Below are 27,093 nucleotides of genomic sequence, written 5' to 3'. Positions count from 1 at the left end.
CTGGCTGAGTTGTTGCAACTACAAGGATAATGTGCGGTTCTAGTATGCAGAAAATGGGTTGAGCTGCAAGTACTTGTATATCCAATTTTGCATGCAGACAGTGTAACATGTGGCGAGAATTTTTTTGCAGTCAACGCTGCCAAGGCGAGGGTCACTAACTAAACCTGAGAGCGACTGAGGTAAGCAGAATTGATTGATACTTGGACATGTAGCCTAATTGATGAGCTTCTCTTTCCTTGCTACACTCTCAACTCCCAATCTCCCATAACCATTGAACTCAATTCTATTTATTCTTCTTGATCCCACAATTTCCATTTTTCTGAATCATTCTCCCTTTATTCGTCTTCTTGTTTCACCTCTTCTGAAAACTACACTAAATACCAACGTTGCCGGGTAGCAGCAGCAGCAGCACGCTTCATTTCAGTCCCCCTGTCGGTAATTGCCTGTCCAACCATCTACCGAGACGAATCATGCACCCATAGCGCATTGATTCTAGCGCTCGCTTCGGGTGCCCCCATGCCTTGTTTCTGTGGGCTTTGCATTCAATGCATTGACCCGGCGCAACATTTCAAGTTCCATGTTGCATGTTGCATGTTGCATGTTGCATATCGCGGCTAGCAACTCTAATAACTGTACTGTACTAGTAGACAAGCCAAGATAGACTCAAAGTCGGAGCGGAAACATTTCAGTTTGCCTTTTGCTCCGATCCGATCCAGCCACAATCGAGGACAGACTTTCGGCGTTGCGTGTCTTTCCAGAGGCGCAGCCGTTGGGAGCCTCGTTCCAGCGCTCTCGAGCCTAAAACTGCCGCCGTGGACAGCACAGCGCTTGTTGGAAGCCCTGTGACGTCAAACAGGCCGCGTATCCTTGGCCACCGTGTGGCGCTGTTGATCATAAATCCAGCTTCCATTGAATCCATCCGATCACTATCACATAATCCAGTACAGTATTGATCACAGTGAAATCAATGGACCAACATCAATTCCCAAACAACAACCGCCAACGCATCGAGTGTCTGCATACTAAAACAAAAAAGCCGCCCACCAACCAGGCCACAGGCCCTGTTTCTTGTTTCATCCGTCCATCCCCTTTTACCTCAATCGCTGATCTCGTCGCCCGTCCGCATTAGCCAATCACTGGCCCCCTGATCCCTGTGCGTTTGCGGCAAGGCGAGAGTCATTCATCGCTTCGACTCGACACGGCGCCTCAGAAGCTGAAACCGCAACGAACCTCCTTCAGCATTGCATTGAGCACTAGACGCCTGCATTTCCATTCCCCAAAGCATCAATGCTTCTATTTCCATCCCCCACGCGCTTAGGCCCCGGGGAAAGACGTCGCTTTCGCTCTCGCAATCAGTGCTCGTACTTACTTATTCCTGTAACCGTCGCTGTCAGCCTCACTTCTAGGCTTCCTCTTTTTGCGCTGCCCACCATTTGATCGCAAGGCTTACAACCAAGTACGAATACGGCATCTCCAGGTGCTCGAATCACCCGACCCTACAACACCTGTCCTGTCCTTGCGGTCCATCTTGGCCGCGGCCACCTTTTGCTATTTTTCTACTTTTGGTGCTTCGCCTCCCTCTTCAACGGCTGCCTCTGTCTGTCTTAGATCCAGCTTGTCTTTTATATATACACATACACAGCAGCTTGTCAAGCTTGTTTATTTTACCCCTACGACGACTAACGACCAAATCCGATCGACATTCCCACTGCCCCTCGGCTCCACACACCGACTCCCATCGAGACGCATCTTTCATACTTCCACCTCGACTGTAAGCTTTGACTTTGATCTGCTACCAGAGGAGAAAAAAACAAAACATCCTTGCCAAGCATGGCTATGGCTGCTGCCCCTCGACAGGGAGAAACGAGGCCCCAAGAGGCGGCTTTTGCTGCCCGCGGCTCCAGCGAAAACAATGTCCTTAACCGACGCAGTCGCTTACCCCTGGATACGACGGTCGCTCCCGTGCACCAGAACGGCTGCTTTGAAGTTGACCGTGTCATCAAGAGCGGGTGTGTCCAGAAGCGCACCCAAAAGACAAAGGTATGTCGCGTCCGTGATTTTAAATCCAAAAGCATTCGTGCTAACGCGTTTCTTTTTGCGCCGCGATAGAACTGGAAGACGGTGTATCTTGTCTTGCGACCGAATGGCATTTCCCTCTACAAGGACGACAAGGAGGCCAAGCTCCGTCACCACCTGTACCTCTCAGACCTCTCCGCGGTGACCATCCTCAAGGACCCAAAACACAAGCGCAAGAACCTGTTTGGCCTCTTTTCTCCGTCAAGAAACTTTCACTTCGCCGCCCCCACGCCACAGGACGCGCAGGAATGGGTCGACTTGATTCGCAAAGTCGCCAGGCTCGACGAAGAGGAGGAGGAAATGTACATGGGCAGTCCTGGCGCGCATATACTGTCCCCTGGAGCGCCTGACGGTTGGGGACACCACATCTACAACGCCTTTTCAAGCTCCCCCGAAAACATTGGCATTCTCGATCCGTCGGCGCCCAAGTTCATGGGCTCAAATCGCCGCTTGTCCTACACGTTGGAATCCTCTGGCCTGTCTGGCAACGAAATGCTCTCTTACTCTGACTTCTCCGACACCGAAATCCCACGAGCACAGGGCGCCTCCTTTGAGAACCTGGCCGTCCAACCACCGCCTAGCACGCAGCCTCGACAACCTATTATGCCCGGCCAACGACCCGAAACAGGCGGCCGCTCAGCGAGCCAAGTCAGCGCCGTGACCGCCGAGCAGGAATCCGAACGCGTCGTCTGGCAGGGCTCCCTGTGGATGCAGCGAACCAAGCGCGGCGTGCGCCAATGGAAGCACTATTGGGGAGTGTTGCGCGCCCGACAGTTGGTCCTGTACAAAGACGAGTCGGAATACGCTGCAGAGGTCATTTTCGAAGTGTCTGACGTCGTCAATGTCGTCGAGACCGACCCCGTCAGCAGGAGTAAGACGCACTGCCTCCAGATCATCACGGCAGAGAAATCATATCGTTTCTGCACGCCCGACGAGGAGTCGCTGGTGCAGTTTCTCGGTGCCTTTAAGAGCCTGTTGGCCAAGAGGCGAGGACTGGAAGCTCGCGCAGCCGCCGCCGCAGCTGCAGTAGTCGTTGTCAACCCTCCTCCCGCATAATGCTTGATCAACATCTTATCTGAGAAGCGTTGATTCAAGCCCGGATACCCTCACTCGAAACTTGTTTCTCTTTTTGTCTCCTTTTCCTTGCCTCAAGCACTTAGATGAACGTCCTCTTTTTTTTTTTTACATTTTTCCTTTGTCGTATGATAAATACCCCCTTCTTTTTTGTTTCGTACCTAATCTTGGTTTACGAATTTATGACCCCCCGACTGGTTATCTCATATACCAACTCCAGTCAACAATTACAATTACACGATTTACCTTACTTTAATCCTCTCCCCGGTGGCGCATCACAACTTTGAAAGTTTAGTGAATAATAACGGCGAATTGGTGGACCTTTTCTTCTTCTTCTTCTTCTTGTGGTTTCCAGCACTACCTCTCAAATCCTCGGAAAGCTTTGATAGCTGGGAAGGAGCTGTGCTGGGTTGATGACTCTTTTGATTAGTTAATTTTCTTCGCTCAGGACATTTGTGTTGGTTACATTTTTATATCAAAACACTTGCTTGTTCTATTTTATTAGCTTAGGTAGTTAGTTAAAAGGCATAAATGGGTGTTAATAACCTGTATGCTCGTTAATCTGAGAAGCTTATTGCTCATCTATCTTATTTCCCAGTGCGTAGAACGGTGCATATGATTGATAATAGTAATATTGAGGCGTAACTGTATCTAACTAATGCGACGAGACCATATTGAAGATTAAAGCATGGGTATATTCTTTTGATCCCCATTCCCATTCCCAAGACACCGTGACGTTACCAGTCATGTCCAAATTAATAAAAGCAAAGTAAGAAAAAGAGAGAAGAGATGTTTAAAAAAAAAAACACGTTAGAAAATGGGTTGAGCCATCCTGGGCCTTAAAAAAAGGAATTATATCATCACATCTGACACCAATAACTTCCAAGCATTGCGATTAAAAAGAGAGAGAGAGAGAGAAAAGAGAATAGTCATGTCTTTTCCTACCCAATCCTTCTCTCACGCAGGATTCTCATCCGGCTTGTCGAGCCCGAAAAACGCCGTGTCAAAGTCACCACCAGCATCCATCAGCTCAAAAGTGCTGTCGCGGTTGTTCATAAGGTCGTCAAAAGTATCGTCTCCCGAGCCGCCAAGGCTAAAGTCAAAGTCCATCCCGTCGGCGGCCCCAGACTCCGGGCCAAAGAAGTCGGTATTCATGGTTGCGTCGGGTACCTCGACCTTGACGTCCTCCATCTTTACCTGGCCCGGGTTGGCCTGTGCGGCCGAACCGCTGGGGTCAGCGGGTAGAAGGTGGTTGAGATTCAAAAGGTCGTCGCCGCCGTCGGCTGGTGCAAAGGTAGCTAGATCGAAGGATGGCTCTTTGGAGGCGCTTGGTTGCCCGGAAACCTCGTTGCCCGGCGGCGGCGCAAGAGTAAATTCCATGTCCGTAAAATTCATCCCGGAAGCCTCCGGTAACACTGGTGGTTGGTTTGATCCGGCAGGTTCAGGAAGCATGTCTGCAATGGGCTTTTTATCCCCTGGACTAGCCATTCCGTTTAGCCCGTTCATCCCGCCTGGAGGAGGTGGTTGCTGTTGCGATTGCTGGCCATTGGGCTCCTTGATGGACATGTCAATGGGTTCGGGTTCGGCAAGATCGATGCTCATGTTGGGGAATGGCGCCATAGGCTTCACGTCTGTGTCCTCTACCATGGGTTCGTCCTTGAAAATGGGCTCTGGCGGTGAGGGCAGATCCGTGTTTGGGGGTCGCTTTGCTTGTGCCTCGACGGGCTGAGGTGTGGGCCGAGCCAAGAGTTTCTTCTTCTTTTCTTGTAGCTCATTGTAATCTCTGAGCAAGACTGACTTGGCCATAATCTAGCCAGTGGGGGAGAAAGAAAGGGTCAGTGGTGAGTAAATTGAGGGTAACAAGGAATTAATTAAAAAAAAAAAAAAGACATAAAAGGGGGGGTTGGGGGAAGATGAAGAGAAAGAAACAAAGATTGGGCCACTACTTACAATTTCACTTTCCAGCTCGTTGAGCGCATTGTGAAAGTGATCGATGGTGTCTGGCAGCTTTGACTGTGTAGGCCCATAAGCATGCGTCAGATTCCCCTGAGCGTCTCTGCGAGAGGCCCGCAGAGCTTTGCCAGTTTGTACGAGCTTAATAAGGAGAAGAAATTAGTCGGTGATGGATTGAAAAATTAGGGGGGAAGGTAATTGGGAAATATTCACCACATCGTTGATGAGCGATTGGAGGGCGTCTAACGGCTCCATTGGCGGCGAGGTTGAGGTTGAGGTTGCCATTGCGCTGGCGATGCGAGTACGTGGGTGAGCGTGAGCGTGAGTAAGAGACAGAGACAGCTGGAGCGCCCGGTTTAGAGAGCCAACCAGCAAAGATTGAAGATGAAGATTGTCGGAATTAGGAGTCAGCAGACAGCGCTCAGTTGGCGCATTCACAGCGCAAGTGAGACTGTTTTGGTGCGCGGACCCAAAAGCGAAGGCGCAGAACGAAGTGGCGATTCGATTCGATTGGGATCGATGAGCAGCTCCCAATGGGGTTTGCACTTGGACTTGGCGCAGTTCTACTGGTTGATCAAGAGGAGAGGAGGGGAGAGTAGAACAGCAGGAGTAGAAGAGAAGAGGGAGAAGAGAAGAGACTAGCAGAAGAGGAGACGCAAAAGATACAAAGTTTTGAAGGGTTTGTAGCGGCGCAAGTGAAAGCTCAAAGAGTGAGACTGGACGTTCGTTCCCTTGGGAACATTTGAGAGGGCTGGCATTCGGAGAAGTGCTAGTGCTAGGGGCACTTTCTGCTGTGGCTGTGGCTTGCACCGGTGGGAGAGAGCCTGTGGCTGAGTAAGGTTCTCTATACTTTCAGTCCATGGAGTCTACAAGTACAGATTACAAGCCATCTTCCGCAATTTAGGTACTATTCCGTTACCGCTCTAGCAATCATGCCGCTCTTTTACGGAGGGAATACCCCAAATCCCAGATCTCGGCGCCGTCAGAACCCGATCGCGTAAGTAGAGTGTACTTGTATCTTTGTTGCCGATCCCGCATTCCGCGATCCAGCGCCGCAAACTGTGGCTCAGATGGTTGCGCTGGGCTCGGAAATTCCCCGCAGATGCCGCCACGTCCTGAAGAACGGCTAAACATGTACAGCCAAATAGCTTGTAAGAACCAAGACAAAAACCTTGGATAGGGGTTAAAAGTATAAGAGTTCCTGTGGAGCTGTATGATTAAATTTGACGGTACTCTGTACTTTCAATGTATATTCAGCCTCAGCTTCGTATGTAGGGGCGAGGTAGGGGCTTTGCTTGCTGTGCAGGATGAGGTACCTCCCTCCATAGGTGCTGTAAGTTGCAAGGATCAGATCAGTCAGTCCATCAGAGAGCTCTCGTGCTCCATCGACAGCTGAATCAGCCATGTGGCCGCATGTCTCACAACTCCAGGTTGCAAAACCAACCCATGTCATTAAAGTCTACAAAGTCTACAAAGCAAATAATCGATATGCCATGCCATGCTAGGATTCTCGCGGACCAACGCAGAAGCCGGCCGCCGAAACTGGCGTGGCGCTGAGCAAGAGGGCAGCCTCGTGATCTATCATCACCGATCAGGGTATCATTGAAGTATTTCGCATTTCGAGGCGCAGGAGTCGGCGCAGTGATGCACGGATTGAGAATGAATGTGCCTTGGGTTTCAGCAAGACGAAAACAAATCAAATGAATAATCTCCTTGGTCTATCTCGTTGGTTTGAAAATGTTGGATATAACCAAGATACCTAAACTAAATTGTGTTATTCCTTCAATGGTGCTGAGATGTACCTTCTATTGGCTGTATATAACGGCCAAAACGCCCAGTCTTGACAGCAATACGAGGTGTCGGGCACAGGCGACTCCATCGCTCCAGTCTATAGGTGTCTAGGAGCCAAATTATGTGACGGATAGAGCTTCAACCCCCTGCGAGGCCATGTCACAGACCTGCTGCCTTCTTGAATAGCACCTTAGTAGGCATGGTAAAGCATCAACTATCAACAATAAACTGCTCAACAAACATCCATAGATCCATATTATTCTCCCCATTCTCCTTATCGCTTTGCCCAGAATCAAACAATTAAAAGCCCACGGTTCAGCCGCGCCCACCCCTCTCCTTCTCCCGTGCTCTCTCGGCAGAAGAGAGACTCCAAAGAGCACACACGCACAAAAAAATCCAATCTGCACCTTGCCCGTTGTAGGGTAGCCGCTCTAGTTGCAAATCCATCAAAGTTGGCTCTCCACTCTTGCCCAGCACAAACCTTCACCTTGACATCCCGTCCAACTTAGTACATGCCGGGTTTTTTTGTCTCTTTTTTTCCTCAGACAAAGTTCGCTGTGTGTGCACGAAAGTAGCGGAGCGGTTGGTTGCGATTTGCGGGACTCGTTTCCTTTATCGTTTTCTTCTGCGTTTTCTTCTTTTATTTCTTTTCCATATTTTCCTAGTCCCTCTCGGCATCCTTGCAGCTCTTGTTCAGTTTTCTGTCCCCTGTCTTGTTCCTATCTTGTCCCGCCTCACCAGCGCTGCAAGCTTCCCACAAGCTCGGCCGGGCAGTTCTCAGTTCTCCTTCAACGCATCTCCTCGGTTTCGCCTCGATTTACTCCAAGCATCTTTCCGAACCTTCTCGCCGGCAGCGTTTCCCGTCTGTTTTGTTCCCTCGTCATCGATACTTAGCGAGCTCGTCGTCCGAGATCTATTCGTTGCATTCTTCCCCCCTAAAAAGCACCCCTCCTCTCTACCGACTTCTCCTCACTCATCTTCATCGCCACCCACGCAACCGCCTGCGCGCCTCCGCTTCCTCAACCCCTTTCGCGTGCCCGATACGATCCTCTCCAAAGAATCTTCATAGTCGCGACAATGGCTGACGCTGGCGCTGTTCCGACCTCTGCGCAGCCTGGCGTGGGCGCCTCTGCCGCCCAAAACGGCCAAGGCAACCCAACTCACCTCCCCCCGCCTCCCCTCCATATTCCGCAGAACACGAACCCAATCCCGACGGCCATCACCTCTCCCCGATCTGGCGTTGACGGCGGTGGAATTCTCTCCCCAACCACCGGCTTCCGACGAGCTGCGCCTGAGCCCAACAAGCGGGCCCTCTACGTTGGCGGATTGGATCAGCGGGTCACCGAGGACGTGCTGCGTCAGATCTTTGAGACCACGGGCCATGTCCAGAACGTCAAGATTATCCCAGACAAGAATGTATGGATATATCCTTCTGTGGTGTTGTGTTGGATTATACATGTTGCTAACCGTGGGATATAGGCCAAGGGCTACAACTATGGCTTTGTCGAGTACGATGACCCCGGTGCGGCAGAGAGGGCCATGCAGACCCTGAATGGTCGACGAGTTCACCAATCGGTACGTCTTCCATAAATGTTGCTTCTTTTCTTGTCTCTCATGAGGTATTTGTCTCCCAGCTTCCACTGACACAGCTCTTGTGAAATATAGGAGATCCGGGTCAACTGGGCCTACCAGTCCAACACCACCAGCAAAGAGGATACGTCAAACCACTTCCACATCTTCGTGGGCGATCTCTCAAACGAAGTCAACGATGATATCCTCCTTCAGGCCTTCTCTGCTTTTGGCTCCGTCTCGGAAGCTCGCGTCATGTGGGACATGAAGACGGGTAGATCTCGAGGCTATGGCTTTGTGGCCTTCCGCGATCGGCCCGATGCCGAAAAGGCGCTGAGCTCCATGGATGGAGAGTGGCTCGGATCGCGCGCCATCCGCTGCAACTGGGCCAACCAAAAGGGTCAGCCCTCAATGGCTCAGCAGCAGGCAATGCAGGCCATGGGCATGACTCCTACCACTCCCTTTGGCCACCACCAGTTCCCTGCCCACGGAATCGCTAGTTACGAGATGATCCTTGCGCAGACGCCCAACTGGCAGACTACGTGCTACGTGGGCAACCTCACACCCTACACGACTCCAAACGACGTCGTCCCCCTGTTTCAAAACTTTGGCTTTGTCGTCGAGTCCCGATTCCAGGCGGACCGCGGCTTTGCCTTTATCAAGATGGATACTCACGAGAATGCGGCAATGGCCATTTGCCAGATGAACGGATACAATGTCAACGGCCGGCCATTGAAGTGCAGCGTAAGTAGACCTCTCTTTCAAACATGTTGAGTGACGAATGGCGGCGGGACGTATCACTGACATGTTGAGCAGTGGGGCAAGGACAAGACACCCAACTCTGGATCGTTTGACCCTCAACAGCAGCCATACAGCCCCCAGACCTCCCAGGCCCCGGGCTTCCCTGGTACTCCCACGTACTACCCTCAGTATGGAGGTAAGTTGCTATATTGAACTGGCTGTTGGTTACAAGACTGGACACTAACCGTTTTGCTCCTTGTTGCAGCGCAATACAACGGACAACAAGGCAACTTTGGCGGCCCGCAAGCTGGATCTCCCGCGGGATACAGCGGCTCCCCCATGGGATATGGCGGCCCTCAGAGTGCCGGAGGATACGGCCGTGGCCACCAGGGTCCCAACGCTCAATGGAACCAAAACCAGGGACAAAACTTCAACAACGGTTTCGGCGGCTATCAATCGTAGTCATCGGGGAATGAAGTGCGAACGGGATCGCAAGCTGTAAGAGTGGAGGAGTTGAGAAAGAAGAAATTTCACGGTTGAGGGGGGACTCATTTTCTTTTACCATTTGACGTATCATACTCCTTTCCTTGTCTCCCCCATTTCTTGTTGATTTGCCCAACTTTGTTGTCATCTTCCTCTCACCCCACTCCCTTTTATCTACTGCCATTCTCAGCATATGGGCTCTTCTCATTTTGTACCAGCCATCGTTTTTTCTTTCCCAGTGTGATTTTCCAAAGGTTGTTTCTTCCAGGGGTTTCCTCTCATTGCTCCTTTGCCCGTGTAATTTTTCATTTTATGCACGAGAGAAACGAAAAGTTTGGAATGCTTTTATTTTATTTTTTATTCCTTTTTTCTTCTTCTTTCATTTTAAAACGAGCGCCGCCTGCTGGGATACCACATGAGAGCATTTGGAGCAGGTAATTTCTCTCTTTCTGTCTCTTTCTCTCTCTGTCTCTGTCTCTCACCCTTTCATACTTGTTTTTTGTCTGTTCCCATATGATGATGATTACGAATTTCTATTGTCTTGCGCGATCTGAAGAAATGAGCGTGGCATCAACATATTGTGTCAAAGAAGGGTTGGATAACATGAGAAGAGCATTTGCAGCTAGGGGGGTTGTTTCACCCCCTTGAGATTTTTCTTTTTTTCTTCTCCCACAGGAGACTGAGGCTTTCGCGGTACGACGACGTCGGAAAAGATGATGCGGATTTTATGTCGTGTAAGAAAAATAACAAGCACAAGTGGGAGAGCGAATGTGTAGCCAGAATGCCTTTTCGGTCTGACTAGTTGGAAGAAAGTGAAGGTGGTTTATATGACCGTAAATACCTATGTCTGGATTGCAGGCAGTTATTGCAACAATCAACGCTACATCTACGGGGTTCACGAGGAAAGCTTGCTTGCTTGGCTTGCTAGACCTGACTTGCATGTGATACCATCTAATTGTGCATGGATGCATATGTTTACAGTCGCCATGCGCACCATCTCACGAACAAGAGAATGTGCAGTTGTATTTTGCACACAATTTCGTATTCTAGATGGTTTGCGTCGTACATGAGCGACTCGAATTTACACATGGCATGACGTCCAAGAATTTGGGCGGGAAAAAAAGAGCCGGTGGCGATTTCGAGCTGCAGATTATGCAGGGGACATGACGGAGCCCAGCCGATAATCCATCTTGCTGGCTGTCACCTTGGCAAAAAGATGGAGAGCAAAAAAAGCAGGGAACCTTTGGGGGGGCAAAATCAGTGGAACTATTGCATGATATGACGAGGGAAGGGGAGGGGATTCTTTCATGTTTGTACATCTGAGGACGAGGGAAGAAAAGGAGGCGCTTTCATGAATGGAGGGTGATTTTGCGAGCGTATGATGATGATGATGATGGATGGATGAGTTATGGCTGAGCACGAAGAGCAATTGGCGATGCTGACTCGCTGAAGACGGGCAGAAGAGAGTGGAACCAGCCAGCGACAGGTGCTTGCGGCGGTTGGATGTGCAAGTACATGTACATGTACTTTGTATGCCATGGATGGGCAGTGAGTGGATGATACGTTGCAAGCCTTGTTTCGGGAGCTTGGAGACAGGTACCTGGTAGGGATGGGATGGGATGGGATTGATGTCAAATGGATCGTGCAAGTATGAATTCAGGTTGGGTATATTTTTGATTTGGATTACGTGGACGCTGTTCAAATGAGTTAGTGGGGGCCATGGATTGTTGATGCTGGACGTGTCTGAGACGGTGATTTCTGCCCGTCGTGGTCGTGATTGACGTCTCAGAGTAAGTCTTGATACAATGAATCAGCGTCAAGGGACTAATGGTTCTGTCACCGGTGAACAATTGACTTCCTGATTGTCTGTCAATATTCAAGGTAAAGCATCGGCTGTGCTCATTTAATGTCATTCAATATCACATGGATGGACATTTATAGGCACCTCACATTTTGGCTGTGGCCGAGCGAGATCTGCTGCTGATGCTTCGAGTTCATGTTTCAGCTGCATGTACCAGAACTGCGGCCTGACTTGTAGCAGCGGCTAGCACCAACGCGGCCTAGCCAGCGAAGAGTGGGAGCTTCCCTGGGCAACCGGCAGCGCCCCGCCCTGGATGTAGCGGTACTTGGCGCTTGCAGACAGTCAGCGCCGATTACAGGCCTCAAGGTTGACTGCCCGCTACAGTGAGCTCCGGTTGTCTTAGCGCATGGTTCAACGGACTGGGTACCGCTACAAGTGCAAGTCCTGGAGGCGATGCGCTGTACGTTGCAAACGTGTTCGGTCTCGGCAAACGACATTGATTTGAAAGAAGGAAAGCAGAACGAAGAGGGAAAAATAAGAAGAAGAAGAGAGAGAAATGAGGCTAGCATCAAACCTTATACTCGAATGAAGCAAATGCGTCTTTCTTTTGTTTTCGGTTTTGCGTGGATTATACAATTTTACCATTCGCATCAATCCTCCACCAGGCAAGGGTACCTCTCTGGCCTATTTGATTGAGTGCAGTGAGCATTGGATCAAATGTACCTTGGCTGTACTGCACTGTAGAGTCGCACCAGACTGATCACCACTGCGCTGCGACGACAAGTTCCAGGTTGGGCTGGGCTTATGCCACCAAAAACCAAGATCCAATCCAGACCATTCCCGCCATAGCCATTTCTTACCCACTCCCTCAATCAAGTCGCAGTTGATCGCATCCCCCCGGAACTTGGGCCTCCACCGAGCGCCCAATTGCTGCGACTCTGATCCGTTGATCGAGCGCCGTCGCAAATCCGCAGCAAGCAGCAGCAAATCGGCGCTGACCAACCGCCTGTGTTGTGCTGGTGCAGAATAATAGCGCTCTGGTCTGGAGGCTGCTGTGCTGTGCTGTGTTGAGCTGTGCTTGTGCTGTGTGGCCCGGTCGGCCGCTGCTTGGACCGCTGACGCCCCTCCTTTGCTCTGCCTTGCCCGCCATGGATAATCCGTCGTGGTACCCCGACTCTCGACACAAGAACAGCGGCCAGACATCGCGAGACTATCCCTCGCCTCTGCCAGCCTCCTCCTCTGGCCACGCCCCGGCCGGTCAAGCGTCTGCCGCGTCTGCTTCTTCGTCTGCTTCTGCCCTAGCTTCGGCGTCTGCGTCCGCTCCGCCTGCTGCCGCCGCTGCTTCTTCCTCGGGCTCGCCTTACAGCAGCAGCAACAACATCGCCAGCTCCAACCCCAACAACAACAATAACAACATCACCTCGTCCAGCAGCCACAGCAGCAACAGCTACGACCGCCAGCCCTACCAGCATCACACGCTGCCGCACCAGCTGCACTACCAGCTGCCTCACCAGCACCACCAGCACCCACAGCAGCAGCAGCAGCAGCTCAGCGCCCACCACGGCTCCTCCAGCAGCATCAACCTCAACCCGGCCACCTCGCCTCTCGCTACCGCCCCCGTGCGCGACAACAGCGGCGACGTCGCCATGCACGACGCCCACGATGCCCACGCCGGCATCAAGTACCCCATGAGGCCGCACCACCAGGCCCATCTGTCGGGCACCCGCTCGTCGGGCCTGTACTCGCCCCAGGACCAGCAGCACCAACACCAGCAGCAGCTCCAGCAACAACAGCTCCAGCTACAGCAGCTGCAGAACCAGCACCAGCAACAGCCGTCGTCCGCTGCCCAGCGCTACTCGCCCATGGACACGCTGTCGCCCACGTCGCCCTACTCAAAGGCCTACACCAGCTCGCCCTCGCAGCAGACGCCGCCCAACGCCGACTACTCGAGCAGCCCGTACTTTGTTGGTCGCCAGCCCCAGCTGCCCCCCATTTCCTCCTACTCCCACGATGGCTACCCCTCGTCTGCCGTGGCCACGCTCGACGGCTCCTTTAGCGACAACAAGGCCCCTCGCCGCCAGAATCCCCCAATGATGAAGACGGTGCCCGAGTTCAAGAAGATCAAGTCGCCTGCCGAGCTGCAGCCCAAGAACACGAGACAGCCGCGCTTCAGGCGAGCAAACCCAGAGGGAGGATTCATCAGCGTTAGTCTGCCATGCCACACTACAACTTGTTTTTTTTTTGTGTGACTCGACAGTTTTCTAACTCATTCTCTCCAACCTTGATATAGCCTCTCCAAGCCTTGACGCTGCATCTGCCTGCCACGTACCGCATCTGCAACCCGAGCTTCAAGTACGAGTCATCGCGGAATCCTCGCCGAGTCCTGACGAAGCCCAGCAAGGGCACCAAGAACGATGGTTATGACAACGAGGATAGCGATTACATCCTCTACGTAAACGACATTCTGGGCTCTGAAGAAGCCGGCCACAAGTGCGTATACTCCTCTCTCTCGCTGTCATGACATGTTTGTCTAACTTTGTTGTAGGAATCGCTATCTCATCCTCGATGTGCTGGGTCAGGGTACCTTTGGTCAGGTCGTCAAGTGCCAGAACCTCAAGACGCAAGAGGTCGTGGCCGTCAAGGTTATCAAAAACCGCACCGCCTACTTCAACCAGAGTATGATGGAGGTGTCTGTGCTCGACTTGGTATGATTTCCCCCTCCATTCTATGATTATTAGCTTGCGCTGATTTGATACAAAAAAAGCTCAATACGAAGCTCGACAAAAACGATGACCACCATCTTCTCCGACTGAAAGACACTTTCATCCACCGACAACACCTTTGCCTCGTCTTCGAGCTACTTAGTGTCAACCTGTACGAGCTTATCAAGCAGAACCAGTTCCGCGGCCTCAGCACAACTCTGGTCCGCGTCTTCGCCCAGCAGCTTCTGAATGGCCTGGCCCTCCTCAACAAGGCTCGGCTGATTCACTGCGATTTGAAGCCGGAAAACATTTTGTTAAAGAATCTTGAGAGCCCAATCATCAAGATTATCGATTTTGGCTCGGCATGCGACGAGCGCCAGACGGTCTACACTTATATCCAGTCCAGATTCTACCGATCCCCCGAAGTCTTGCTGGGCTTGCCGTACTCGTCCGCCATCGACATGTGGTCACTGGGCTGTATCGTGGTGGAGTTGTTCCTGGGTCTTCCCCTCTTCCCCGGCTCATCAGAGTACAATCAGATTGCTCGAATCGTCGAGATGCTTGGCAACCCCCCCAACTGGATGATTGACATGGGCAAGCAGGGCCTCGAGTTTTTCGAACGGCGGCAGGATGAATTTGGCAGGCGGACATACCACATGAAGAGCATGGAACAGTATTCGCGGGAGCACAACACCAAGGAACAGCCTAGTAAGAAGTACTTCCAGGCTAATACGCTGCCCGAAATCATCAAGTCGTACCCCATGCCGCGCAAGAATATGAAGCAGAGCGAAATCGACCGAGGTAAGAAATCTTGGAAACAATTCTCTTTTCCTTCTTTTCCCATCCTCTTTCAATGCATTTACGAGTTCCTTTAACCTAACCTGATATTGCTACAGAGATGAACAATCGCATCGCCTTCATCGACTTCGTCAGGGGTCTGCTTAACATCAACCCTCTAGAGCGGTGGTCGCCACAGCAGGCAAAACTCCACCCCTTCATCACACAACAAAAGTACACAGGTCCATTTGTCCCGCCGATGAACTTGAAGTCGAGCTCCCTCAACCGATCACCAGCTCCCGGCACCCAGCAACAGCAGCAAGCCGAGGCCCTCAGCAAACAACGAGCCGCGCAGGCGCAAGCTCAGGCTGCTCAGGCCCAGGCCCAGGCACAAGCGCAAGCCCAGGCACAAGCCCAGGCTCAGGCTCAAGCGCAAGCTCAGGCCCAGGCCCAGGCCCAGGCCAACTCAGCGCAGAACGCATATGGTGGACAGTACCAGCCCTCTGGCCATGTACCAGCTCCTTTGTACTCTAACAGCGCCGTCTATAACCCCGGTGCTGCTCATGGAAGCGTCCCACCTCAGTATGGGCCACCTCAGACCGGCCAGTACGGTCAAATGGTCATGTCGCAGCCTCCTCAGCAGCTCCAGTCATCGCAATACTCGAACCCCTCACAGCCCAACATGTACCAGCAAGGTGGCATGAGAACAAATAGGCAGCGGGCTTCGACCATGGAGCAGCAGCAAAGCGGTATCCCTCCTGCGCTACAGCGAGTCGCAAGCCACCTTGACCCGAGCCAACCCATCCGACTCCAACCCAGCCCGGCGTACTATCCGCCAACTGGCGAGGGATTGGATAACGCACCAGGCCGAGCTGGAAGACGAGGCAGCCGGGTTCAACAGGGAGGTGCCCGCAGCAATCGGGACTTTATTCGTAACCTGGAAGAGCGAACATTGGAAGAAGGCTTTATGGGCAACCAGAACCCATGGCATTGAAGCCATTCTTCTTCCTCTTACCTTTCAGCCGAAGTCAAGGAAATCTAGTTTCTCCGACTGTGGTAGTTTTGTTAATTACGCCGGTATCATGACCAAATAAATGGGCGCCGCAGAAGACAACCGTCCGTCTTTGAAATCAGAGCACGGGGCATTGCATTCCATGGATCCGACGCTCTTTTTCAGCGCACTCGCCAATGACTTGGAAGAGAGTCGTGGCGATTGGGAACTTGGCTATTGATGAATCCCACTGAAGCTGGTCGTAAGGAGGGATCCCGTTGCGATGACGGGGGATGTTTCTCTGAATCCCCCGCCGTCCGAGCCTCATACCCGAGCCGCTCACTAGGCCTGTTCCTGCGACGCACGTCATGAATGATATATATGGGTTTGGACTGGGACGGAGAGCGTTTGCCGTCTGTGCGTAAACCAAAAGGCAGTGTCCCTCTTTGTAAGATGGCTGCCCGTAATCAGCATATCGGTGGATGGGAAAGGGGTTTCTTTGTTTGTGTTTCTATTTATTTTTGTGGGATCAGCTTATGTTCCTGCCCCGTGTACGACTACTTGGTGTCTGCCTCGGTGTCGTTGTTTCTCGTTATTCCTTGTATGTATCTGCAATCGAGACTGGCTCTATTACGTGCTTTGCAGAGTATGATTCTTACAGTTCAAGAATGGGTGGGGGGAATAGGGGGAGGATTAAGGATGCAAAATTCGTGTTTTGTTTGTTTCTGTCCCCGCATCATGTGGTTTGGGGGATGAGGATGGATAAAGGAGAAGGAGATGGAGATGGGAGGAAAAGAAAGGATAAAAGAGAGATTGCAATTTGGGAGGATTATTGGGATGACTATGGGTTTTTAGTAGATATGGCTTTCTTTTTGCTTGCTCTTCTTTTTGCTGCCTCTTTTGTGTCTCCCTGTCCCTACTCTTTGCTCTTCTCTCTCTCTTTTTGTCTCATCATCTCTCTTGGTTGTGGATTTTCTTATAGGTTTGTTTTATCGTGGTTTCAAACATGAGTGAGTGTTTCCGTCATTGGGGTTTCTTTAGTTTGGCTATATATCCTGGGTTTGGGATGAACTGCCGCCGAAAGGAGGGAGGGGAAGGGTTCAGTCGAGATGATGAATATTTTGATACCTGTCATGGAAGGGGGAGGGTGGGGTTTTGTGAATATTATCATCTGAATAGTATCTACTGTCTCGAAGGTCGGCTTGTGGTGTTTTGATTGTTAAAGTGCAGTTGAATGCTAATTTACTATCTCAGTTGCCATGGACGGGCCTCTTAAAAAGACATCATATATGCATTGATTGTATTTCTATATATTTAGCCTTGTAATTTCTGCTTTTTGTTGGGTTTTCATTCATTCATTCCGCCCGTCCTAGATTTGCAAGCAATGCACCTCACTGACGCTGCCAATGACCACAGCAGTTGCCCTGAAAAGAAAAAAGAAACGCTCAATTATTTCACCAATTATCCCCTATCCCAGAGCCGTTGTATCCTAAAACATACAAAGAAGTAATAAAAAAAAATGCCGCCACACCACCGGGGAGGAGAGATTTCGGGCTTTGTAAAAAAACTGGGATTTTCAATATGGTACAGATCTCCTCCCCCGGTACTCCCTCGACGACGAACGACTCTATCGCCCGTTGTTGTTGGAGCCCTTCTGGAACCCGCGACCACGCTTGTTGGCGGAGTTGTTCTTGCCGCCGTCGTAGTGCAGTCTGCTGCCCCTAGTCGAGGGGGGCACGTTTTCGGTGTCCATGAGGTCGTTGTCGGGGAAGCCCATGGAGCCGTCAACGACCTGGTCGCGGTGTGATGACGCCTGACGTCCTGATGCTGAGTCGCGGCTTGGTTTGTAGCCGCCGGGCTTGGCGTAGACTTTGAGGATTCTGCCATCGGCCTAGATGGGAAATTGTTAGTAACGAGAAGTCAAAAGTGAATGGAAGACGAAACCGAGGCCTTACAGTCTTGTTGTTAAACGTCTCAATGACCCTCTCTCCGCCCTCCCTCGACGCAAACACCATCTCGACAATCATAAAGGGCTGCGTCTTGACGACTTCGCAGCTGACCATCTCGCCACCCACGGGCGTCATGGCACTCTCGACATCCGCGGCCGTCGTTCCCGGCGCAAAGTTTTGTCCCATGACGGCAAAAGGGCCCGCGAGCCCCCGGATCGTCATGCCAGCGTCTGGTCTCTGTGACTTGCTGTTCTTGACAATGTTGACCTGCTGCCTGACGGAATCGTCCGTGTCCATGCGGTCGACGGCGGCAGCCAGCCTGGCGGCCTTTTTCTGAGCAGCTGTCTTCTTGGGGCCGCCGGGGAGGGTTATCCGGGAGCTGAGGGGGGCGTTGGAGGAGGTGTTGGGGCGGTTGACGGAGCTGTGGAGGTCGTGAGTCCACTCGCCGTTGACGTCGCCGGCAGGGATGGTTGCTCGACGGCGCTGAGCAGAGACTGTGGCTTTGTTCTGAGGCTGGGCCTAATGTCGGGAAGATTGATTAGTACCGTCTTGATTCTCCTCTAGATGTAAAGCCGGTCTATTTCATGTCTGTCTGTACCTTTTTGACACCGACACGGCTGGCCAGCGATCCTCCGGGCTGCGCACCCTTCATGCTCGTGGGCGCACTCTGGCGGCGGCCCTTGGAGAAGATTTTGTCGGCGAGGGCTTCATTCTTCTTGCGCTCGCGGGCTGCAGGGCGTCAGTAATTGGTCGGGCCAACGACGGTGGTGTCGCGAGATGCGAGTGTCTGTCTCTGCGCGCGCGACGACGTTAGACGGCCATGTGCGTACCGGTATTGATGATTCGCTCGAATTCCTTGGCCACAGGCGCCATGGTTGGATGATTTGATCTTTCTTGTAGAGGGGAAAAAGTCGAGATGGAGAGCGTTCAATATTGTAGAGAATTGGAGGGTGTATCTGTCAAAGCGTTGAGAGAGAGAGAGAGATTGTGATGGATAACGGATAACAGATCAAGGGTCAAGGGACGAGGATGCTTTTGGCCACTTTTTTGTCGCGTCTGTTCCTTTTGGTTGGAAACTGAAGGGGGACTGAAATGGCCTGGGGAGTGAGGCCTGTGATTGGCTGGAGGCGCAAGAGAGAGGCTGACGGCGCTGCAGCGTTAGACTCTAAAAAGTTTAGTTCATTTGGGGGCGGGATATCCCTGTCTAGTGTGGCCGATAAGATAAGGCCAGTCCACTCTAATTGTGCAGCGTCCAAGACAATTTTCTTTAAAAGGTCGAGAATGTCTTGTTAGACTAAACATACATACAACATATTACCGTTATACACAATGCAGTTGTTCAGTTGATCTGTCCCTATTATAATCATTGTTTCTTTCTCTTGCTGTTTATTACGGCTTTGCGCAATGTCGGCAAGTCTCGTCAACTGCGCCGCCTGTTTGCGCCGTGCAGTGCAGGCTTCGTCTCGCAACAGACCCCTCGCCGGCATCCTCCCCGTTCTTCCACAAACCAGCAGGCCCTATGCTTCAGTTGCAACCCCAAGCATTGAACGAACCGATGCTCCTAAGAGTCTTATTCTGGAGCCCGTCGATTCAGATGTCTCCAAGAAAAAAGACTTTGAGCGGCTGCAGCGCATTGTCAAGAAGGAGCTCCAGCACATGGACGACCCTTGGAAGATTGCCCAGTATGTTGAAAGAGCTCTCGCCAATGACAGGTTTGATGAAGCCTTGCTTCTCACCAAGACTGCTGGCAAAGACCGCCAAGTCGTTGTTGCTTGGAACCACCTCATCAACTATCTGCTGGGCAAGCAGCAGCTGAAGAACGCCATCAAGCTTTACAACGATGTTAGTACTTTGGAATCTCAATTTCTCTTACTTTTTGCATTGGCTAACTAACAATCCGTGTAGATGAAGAAAAGAGGGCAGCTACCCAATGTGCAGACCTATACAGTCATCTTCCGCGGCTGCGCCCAGTCGCAACACCCAAAGCTCGCTGTCGCCGAGGCTGTCAAGCACTACAACATTCTCCTCAGCGACAAACGCTTGCAGCCCAATTCGATTCACATGAATGCTGTCCTCAATGTTTGCGCGAGAGCTGGCGACCTTGACTCCATGTTCCTCATAGCCGACACAGCCAACGAGTCTACTCGCGCCCCCACACCCTACACCTACACTACCATATTCAATGCTTTGCGATATCAAGCAACCCTTGATGCGGGCGACATCACGCCGGAGCAGCAAGCCACCAACACGCAAAAGGCTATAGATCGCGCAAAAGCCATCTGGAATGAAGTCATTGATAAATGGAGAAAGGCCCAGCTGGTCATAGACGAAGAGCTAGTATGCTCCATGGGCCGTGTCCTACTCCTTGCCCCGAATAAGGAACAGAAGAAGGAGGTTCTCGACTTGTTATACCAGACAATGAGCATACCCAACTTGGCCAAGGATGCTGGCATGGACGCGTTCCAAGATTCCCAGATGGAAAAGATTGCTGTTACTGGTGCTCCAAAGAAGGTGCCCTCAACCAGAGCTGTCTATGCTGTCCCCGGCCGCAATACCCTGGCCCTGGTCCTCACGACGCTAGCCTCATCAAGGCTCACAACGTGCGGTATCAAGTATTGGAACCTCCTGGTCCGTTACTACGGTGTCGTACCGGACAACGACAACTGGCTGCGCATGTTTGGCATGCTCAAAGTTGCCAAGGCAAGCGGCCATGCCTCTTCCATCTTGAGCCTAATGCCCGACGAATACATTGATGCAAAGCACTACCGCATCGCCATGGAGACCTGCGTCCGTGATAACATCAACCCCAATGCCATTGACAACTCGAATCGAGTGCTTGATTCTATGCTTGAGCGCCTCCCTGTGCCAGACTTGCACACCCTTCGTCTGTATTTGAGGGTTGCTCTGGTCAGTCATTTTCAGTTCCGCGAAAGACTCAAGCAGGGTAATGAAGAAGACGAAGAAGCCGCCAAGCGTGCTGAAGAAGAGGCCAAGCGTGAGTATGGCCTCCAAATAACAACTGCTCTTGCCCATCTCTGGGAGCCTTACAAGAAAGTTCATTATCACTTCTTCAAGGAGAAGGCAAAGGGCAAGGATTCTAGCACGGGAGCGCTATACAACAGCCAGCGTGAGGTCATCGCCCTGGCTCGTCACATGTTTAGCGCTTTCAACAAGGTCCTAAACGAAAAGATGCTTGATGAGAAGGACGAAAAGGACCTTCGAGTGGTCGGTGCGAAGATAAACCGCGAGATTCAAAAGTTCTTCTCGGGTCGTGAGGACAGGGAGCCCAACTTGCGCAAATCTGGCCGAGAAGACACGGCTGAAGGGTCTGAAGAAGGTAGTGGGGAGGACAAGTTTAGTGCCGAATTCAGGCCGGCTGGCGATTTTGTCTGGGATACATGGAGAAAAGCCGAAGTGGAAGAAGAAAGGCGACCAAGGAGGTCATGGAAAGGGGGAGAAGAGAGAGAAGAGAGACGACCCAGGAGATCATGGGGAGTGGATGAAGAAAGACAACCCAGGAGGTCATGGAAAGGGGAAGAAGAGAGACGACCAATGAGGTCATGGAAAGGGAAAGAAGAGAGAGAAGAGAGACGGCCAAGGAGATCATGGGGAGTGGATGAAGAAAGACGACCAAGAAGGTCATGGAGTAACAACAGAAGCAGCAGCAGCCAGTGGTAGATGGAAGAGGCTCAACCAAATGTGCGAGATGTAAGAGTCATGAGTGTATGATTTAGACATGTAGCAACCTTTTGTATATCATGGTGGTACCTTGTGACAAGATATCCTTGGTCTTATTTTAGAATACTATACATCTCTCCTTTATCGTTCTTTTTCTCATGTCAGTTTGGCCTTTTATATCTTTTATGAATAAGTTGTGGACTTACACGGGCAGCTTGGTGGCATGAGACGCTGACCTCGATAGAGTCATATCGCCTCTTGGATGCATGAGCTGCCCCACGTCACCTTGGCGGGCTGCCAATTAATTGACGGCCATTAGCCATTTAGCGTGTCGAGTAACAACGCGACTCACGCGTAAAGACGCGCCTGGCAGTACCTGATCAGTGTATGCCAGCTAGGGCATGTGGGAGGTACCTCACCTTGACAGGCGGACCCTCCAACAAACAATTGGGATTTCCCAGCGGCATCATTTTGCCTCTCTCTCTCCGTCTCTCCGTCTCTTTTTATTCTCACCACAACAATAAGCGTGTGGCCTTGACTCGACATTCCTTTACGATTTCATGATACCCTAAAATAAAATCCACAGTCACTCCGCCATGCCAAAGGTCGACCGCCGGGCAAAGCTCGCCGAGCTCAAGGCCCTTCGTGCAGCGGGCAAGAAGGCCTTTGAGAGCTACCAGGTTGAGGATGCCGACGATCTCTATGACGAAGTGGACGAGGCCGGATACAAGAAGATTGTGCGAGATCGCCTGAATCAGGACGACTTTGTGGTCGACGACAATGGCGAGGGCTATGCCGACGACGGCCGCGAAGACTGGGACAGAGTGCGGCAGTACGAATCAGACAGCCAGGGAGAAAATGAGCTGCCAGTGCGTGGGAGGCCGAGCAAATCAGGTGAGTGATGGATTACAACTGTCTCTCCTCTAGTCTTTTCCATTGCTCATCACAAATGCAGCCAAAAAGAGCCGTGAGGAAGAGCAGGCCAAGCGGGATGCCAACGACCGCAGCATCAGCGAATACTTTACCAAGGGCGCCGGTAAAGCACAGCCCAAACCAAAGGTATGGCACATTCATTCAGCGTATTTGCTCTACAACCCCCCAGATGACCTAACAGAACTACAGGTTACCAAGACCAAGGCCGACGACGATTTCCTTGCCGACCTCCTCGGAGAGGTAGACGCCAATATCCCTGCTCCAGCCCCAAGGGCGTCCAAGGTCGAACGGTCTGGAGGCGAAAGGCGCAGGCCCCGAGACTTGTCCCCTGCCCCGGAACCCAGTCACAAGAAGCAGAAGCGGGTTGATATTCGATTGCCGTCACCAGAGCCCGCACCTGTGAGCTTCGACGACGACAACGATTTCGCACCTCTGATTGATGACGAGCCCATGGGCACAGCAGAGATGCCCATGAGCGACCCAGCACCGTCCTCACCCGCCGCCAAAGTTGCCCAACGCAAGGCCCTGATAAAGCAAGAGCCGCAGAGCGACGACGATGACGATATGATGGAGGTTGCTCATGCTGGCGCTGTCAAGGTTGCCAGTGTAAACATGGCGGCTTCTCGACCAGTGAAGAAAATTATCAAGGAAGAGCCGGCCGTGACTTCGTCCCCCATCAAGGCTCCAGACGTCTCGGTCGATCCCACATCTTGGAACGAACTGACGGAGAAGCTCAACGTCGTGAGCACCCCCATGTCAGAGTCCAGGGGCATTGGCAAAATAGACCACAATGACGCCCTCGAGGCTGATGGGTCCTTGAACTTCTTCTGGACTGATTACACCGAAATCAACGGCAGTCTCTGTCTCTTTGGCAAAGTGCTAAACAAGAAGACGCAATCATACGTCAGCTGCTTTGTCAAGATTGACAATATCCTCAGAAAACTCTACTTCTTACCCCGTCAACAGCGCGTCCGAGATGGCGAGGAAACCGGGGAGGAAGTTAGCATGGGCGAAGTCTACGACGAGGTTGATGAGATTATGACCAAGATGAATGTTGGCATGTACAAGATTAAAAAGTGCGAGCGGAAATATGCCTTTGAGCTGCCCGAGATTCCCAAGGAGGCAGAGTACATGAAACTCTTGTATCCCTACACGAAGCCTGCTATCAACATGGATGCAAAGGGAGAAACGTTTTCCCACGTCTTTGGCACCAACACTGCTCTATTCGAGCAGTTTGTTCTTTGGAAGAACATCATGGGTCCTTGCTGGCTCAAGATCCAAGATGCCGACTTTGGTGCCATCAAGAATGCCTCTCACTGCAAGCTTGAGGTGTTGGCTGAACACCCCAACATGGTGTCGGCCATCAGCGACTCTGACAACATGGATATGCCCCCGTTGACTCTGATGAGCATCGCTCTCCGAACCGCTTTCAATGCCAAGGAGAACAAGCAAGAAGTCCTTGCCATTAGTGCGCGAATCTACGAGAAGGTGCATCTCAGCGATACAACCCCCGCTGAGAAGCTTCCTTGCAGAACGTTTACCGTCATTCGACCTCACGGACAGGCCTTTCCCATGGGCTTTGACACGCTCGTAAAGAACACGCTCGCAAAGAAGAAAAACCGGGGTTCCATTGTTTTGAAGAAGCAAGAATCCGACTTGCTGAGTTTCTTCTTGGCCCAGGTTGACGTGGCGGATCCCGATGTTATTCTTGGTCACCAGCTGGAAGGTGTCGATTACAGTGTGCTCCTACATCGTCTGTTTGAGAAAAAGGTCCATCAGTGGTCGAGGCTCGGAAGACTGCGACGAACCCAGTGGCCATCTGCCATTGGCAAGGTTGGCGGCAACGTGTTTGCTGAACGTCAGGTCATGGCCGGCCGATTGCTTTGCGATCTTGCCAACGATGCAGGAAAATCTGCCATGTTCAAGTGTCAGACATGGAGCTTGACGGAAATGTGCAGCCTATATCTCACGGGTGACAACCGCCGTCGTGATGTTGACAATGAAGTTGCTCTCAACACCTGGGCCAAGGAGAGCCAGGGCCTCATGGATTACGTGACCCATATGGAAGCTGATACGCACTACATTGCCGCGCTGGCTGTCAGTGTGCAGCTGCTGCCTCTCACCAAGGTCTTAACTAACTTGGCTGGTAACTCTTGGGCTCGTACCCTGACCGGTACTCGCGCTGAGCGAAACGAATACATTCTCCTTCACGAGTTCCACCGTAACAAATACATTTGCCCCGACAAGCAGACATTCAAGGGACGGCAAAAGGCCGAGGAGGAAAATGCCGAGGAAGAGGGAGGTGAAGGCAAGAAAAAGGACAAGTACAAGGGTGGTCTTGTCTTTGAGCCAGAAAAGGGTCTCTATGACAAATTTGTCCTTGTCATGGATTTCAACTCTCTGTATCCTTCCATTATCCAGGAGTTTAATATTTGCTTCACCACAGTGGATAGAACAACATCGGTAAGAGACCATCCACAATCCTTTTTTCCGATCAGTCCTTACTAACATTAATCACTTAGGCCGAGGATGAAGACGCTGTCCCCGAAGTACCTGTTAACCAGGACCAGGGCATTCTCCCTAGACTCATTGCTACACTTGTCAGTCGTCGTCGCCAAGTCAAGAATCTGATGAAAGATAAAAAGGCCACGCCCGAAGAGCTTGCCACTTGGGACATTAAACAGCTGGCCTTGAAGCTCACAGCCAACTCCATGTACGGTTGTTTGGGTTATACCCGCTCCCGTTTCTACGCTCGCCCCCTCGCCATCTTGACCACACACAAAGGCCGAGAAATTCTACGTAGCACCAAGGATCTTGCCGAGAGCAAATCTCTACAAGTCATCTACGGTGACACGGATTCCGTCATGATCAATGCCAACGTCGATAACGTTGCAGACGCTTTCAAGGTCGGCAACGAGTTCAAGAAAGCAGTCAATGAGCAGTACAGGCTGCTGGAAATTGACATTGACAATGTGTTCCGCCGCATCTTGCTGCAAGCCAAGAAGAAGTACGCTGCCATTAACCTCATTGAAAAGGATGGTAAATTCATCGAGAAGATGGAGGTTAAGGGTTTGGATATGAGGCGTCGTGAGTACTGCGCGCTCTCCAAGGAAGTCTCCAAGCATCTGCTCGATGACATCTTGTCTGGAGATGACATCGAGGTTTCCGTGGCCCGCATCCACGAATATCTACGCGATATCGCTACTAAGATGCGCGACTTTGCGATTCCCGTGCCCAAGTACACCATCTACACGCAGCTCGGAAAGGGCCCCAAGGAATATCCCAATGCCGACTCCATGCCTCAAGTGCAAGTTGCCCTCCGCGACATGGCCAGGGGTAAAACTGTCCGCAAGGGTGATGTGATTTCCTACATTGTTACGGGCACCAGCCAAAGCTCAGAACCTGCGCCGAAGCGTGCTTATGCTCCTCCAGACCTCAAGGCTGATCCCTCTCTGCAGCCCGACGTGGACTGGTACATTGCCAAGCAGATCTTCCCGCCTGTGGAACGTCTTTGCGCCAATATTGCGGGCACCTCGACATCACAGCTAGCTGAACAGCTGGGTTTGGACGTTCGCCGGTATACCTCTACTCAAACACAACAGAGCGGCTCAAGCGACGATCTCGAAATTCACCCTCTCGAGTCTCAGATTCCCGACGAGGTCCGTTTCGTCGATTGTAAACGCCTCTCTCTCCGCTGCCGCAAATGCAAAGCTACATCTGACTTTGAGGGTCTTATGGGCTCCCCTGATCGCGTTACCGCATCTGGCGTCACCTGCCCTGGCTGCAGCGCAGTTATCCCGACACTATCTGTTGTAGCGCAGGTTGAACATGCGGTTCGCCTCCAGACGTCCCGGTACTACGAAGGCTGGCTCGTCTGTAATGATCCTCAGTGTGGCAATCGTACTCGGCAGATGAGCGTCTACGGCACATGCTGTTTGGGACCTAAGGGTCTGGCGCGTGACTGCACTGGCAAGATGTTTTACGAGTATACCGAAAAGGCGATATATAATCAACTAGTTTACTTTGCCAGCTTGTGGGATGTAGACAAGGCAAAGACTAAAGCTGGCGATGCTAACAATGACTTGACGGCGCAAGAACGGGAGAAGATCCGGGCGATGGCAGAGCATAACCGTGTACGCTTTACCACTGTCAAGACGGTTGTTGACAAGTATTTGGATAAGTGTGGTAGACAATGGGTTGCCATGGACACGCTGTTTACGAAGCTTGGGTTTAGCAAGATGCTGGGCTCTGTCTCGACTGCTGTTGCTGCTGCCTCATGAGAAGTGGGCGAGACAAAAATGCATTCATGATGGAGGAAAAAGAAAAGAAGGGCAAGATTAGTGATTATGCGGATCTGAGAGGGCGCTTTGGAGTTTTAGGACTTGGGATATATCATGCTTTTTGTGGGAGACTTGGCTTTCGCCGTGTTGATATTGGTTAGGGAGAGACGTCTTATACAATTGTAATCAAAGCAAGAGCTGAATGAATATTGTATACATGAGAAGTCATTTAAGAAATACTTATATCACCGATAGAGAGGAAATATGTGATTGAAATAATGAACGATTTGAAGAA

At 51.5% G+C, this 27,093-nt stretch overlaps 7 protein-coding genes across 7 annotated transcripts; 5 read left to right on the top strand and 2 right to left on the bottom strand.

Moving 5' to 3' along the window:
- Positions 1–1,830: 1,830 nt before the first annotated feature.
- Positions 1,831–3,132, top strand: T069G_04966 (PH domain-containing protein; the record flags this gene model as incomplete). Its single annotated transcript, XM_056172176.1, has 2 exons — positions 1,831–2,040; positions 2,110–3,132. 2 exons carry the CDS (start codon positions 1,831–1,833, stop codon positions 3,130–3,132), a joined length of 1,233 nt encoding a protein of 410 aa, XP_056029034.1.
- Positions 3,133–4,107: 975 nt separating this feature from the next.
- T069G_04965 (uncharacterized protein) lies at positions 4,108–5,388 on the bottom strand (the record flags this gene model as incomplete). The annotated part of the gene is made up of 3 exons (XM_056172175.1): positions 4,108–4,959; positions 5,101–5,244; positions 5,317–5,388. 3 exons carry the CDS (start codon positions 5,386–5,388, stop codon positions 4,108–4,110), a joined length of 1,068 nt encoding a protein of 355 aa, XP_056029033.1.
- Positions 5,389–7,971: 2,583 nt separating this feature from the next.
- T069G_04964 (RNA recognition motif domain-containing protein) lies at positions 7,972–9,666 on the top strand (the record flags this gene model as incomplete). Its single annotated transcript, XM_056172174.1, has 5 exons — positions 7,972–8,310; positions 8,374–8,469; positions 8,560–9,207; positions 9,280–9,400; positions 9,470–9,666. 5 exons carry the CDS (start codon positions 7,972–7,974, stop codon positions 9,664–9,666), a joined length of 1,401 nt encoding a protein of 466 aa, XP_056029032.1.
- Positions 9,667–12,636: 2,970 nt separating this feature from the next.
- T069G_04963 (protein kinase domain-containing protein) lies at positions 12,637–15,961 on the top strand (the record flags this gene model as incomplete). The annotated part of the gene is made up of 5 exons (XM_056172173.1): positions 12,637–13,692; positions 13,779–13,978; positions 14,034–14,193; positions 14,253–14,991; positions 15,087–15,961. The coding sequence occupies 5 exons, from the start codon at positions 12,637–12,639 to the stop codon at positions 15,959–15,961; spliced, it is 3,030 nt and encodes a 1,009-aa protein (XP_056029031.1).
- A 1,624-nt stretch (positions 15,962–17,585) lies between these two features.
- On the bottom strand, positions 17,586–18,780 carry T069G_04962 (uncharacterized protein; the record flags this gene model as incomplete). The annotated part of the gene is made up of 4 exons (XM_056172172.1): positions 17,586–17,849; positions 17,914–18,426; positions 18,506–18,636; positions 18,738–18,780. 4 exons carry the CDS (start codon positions 18,778–18,780, stop codon positions 17,586–17,588), a joined length of 951 nt encoding a protein of 316 aa, XP_056029030.1.
- Positions 18,781–19,311: 531 nt separating this feature from the next.
- On the top strand, positions 19,312–21,463 carry T069G_04961 (PPR repeat family domain-containing protein; the record flags this gene model as incomplete). The annotated part of the gene is made up of 3 exons (XM_056172171.1): positions 19,312–19,749; positions 19,813–21,244; positions 21,336–21,463. The coding sequence occupies 3 exons, from the start codon at positions 19,312–19,314 to the stop codon at positions 21,461–21,463; spliced, it is 1,998 nt and encodes a 665-aa protein (XP_056029029.1).
- Positions 21,464–22,181: 718 nt separating this feature from the next.
- On the top strand, positions 22,182–26,798 carry T069G_04960 (DNA polymerase family B domain-containing protein; the record flags this gene model as incomplete). The annotated part of the gene is made up of 4 exons (XM_056172170.1): positions 22,182–22,479; positions 22,541–22,644; positions 22,708–24,981; positions 25,041–26,798. 4 exons carry the CDS (start codon positions 22,182–22,184, stop codon positions 26,796–26,798), a joined length of 4,434 nt encoding a protein of 1,477 aa, XP_056029028.1.
- Positions 26,799–27,093: the final 295 nt, after the last annotated feature.

The sequence above is a fragment of the Trichoderma breve genome, chromosome 3, assembly GCF_028502605.1.
Source record: "Trichoderma breve strain T069 chromosome 3, whole genome shotgun sequence".
Classification (NCBI taxonomy): domain Eukaryota; kingdom Fungi; phylum Ascomycota; class Sordariomycetes; order Hypocreales; family Hypocreaceae; genus Trichoderma; species Trichoderma breve.
This window is presented reverse-complemented; position numbering and strand designations above follow the sequence as displayed.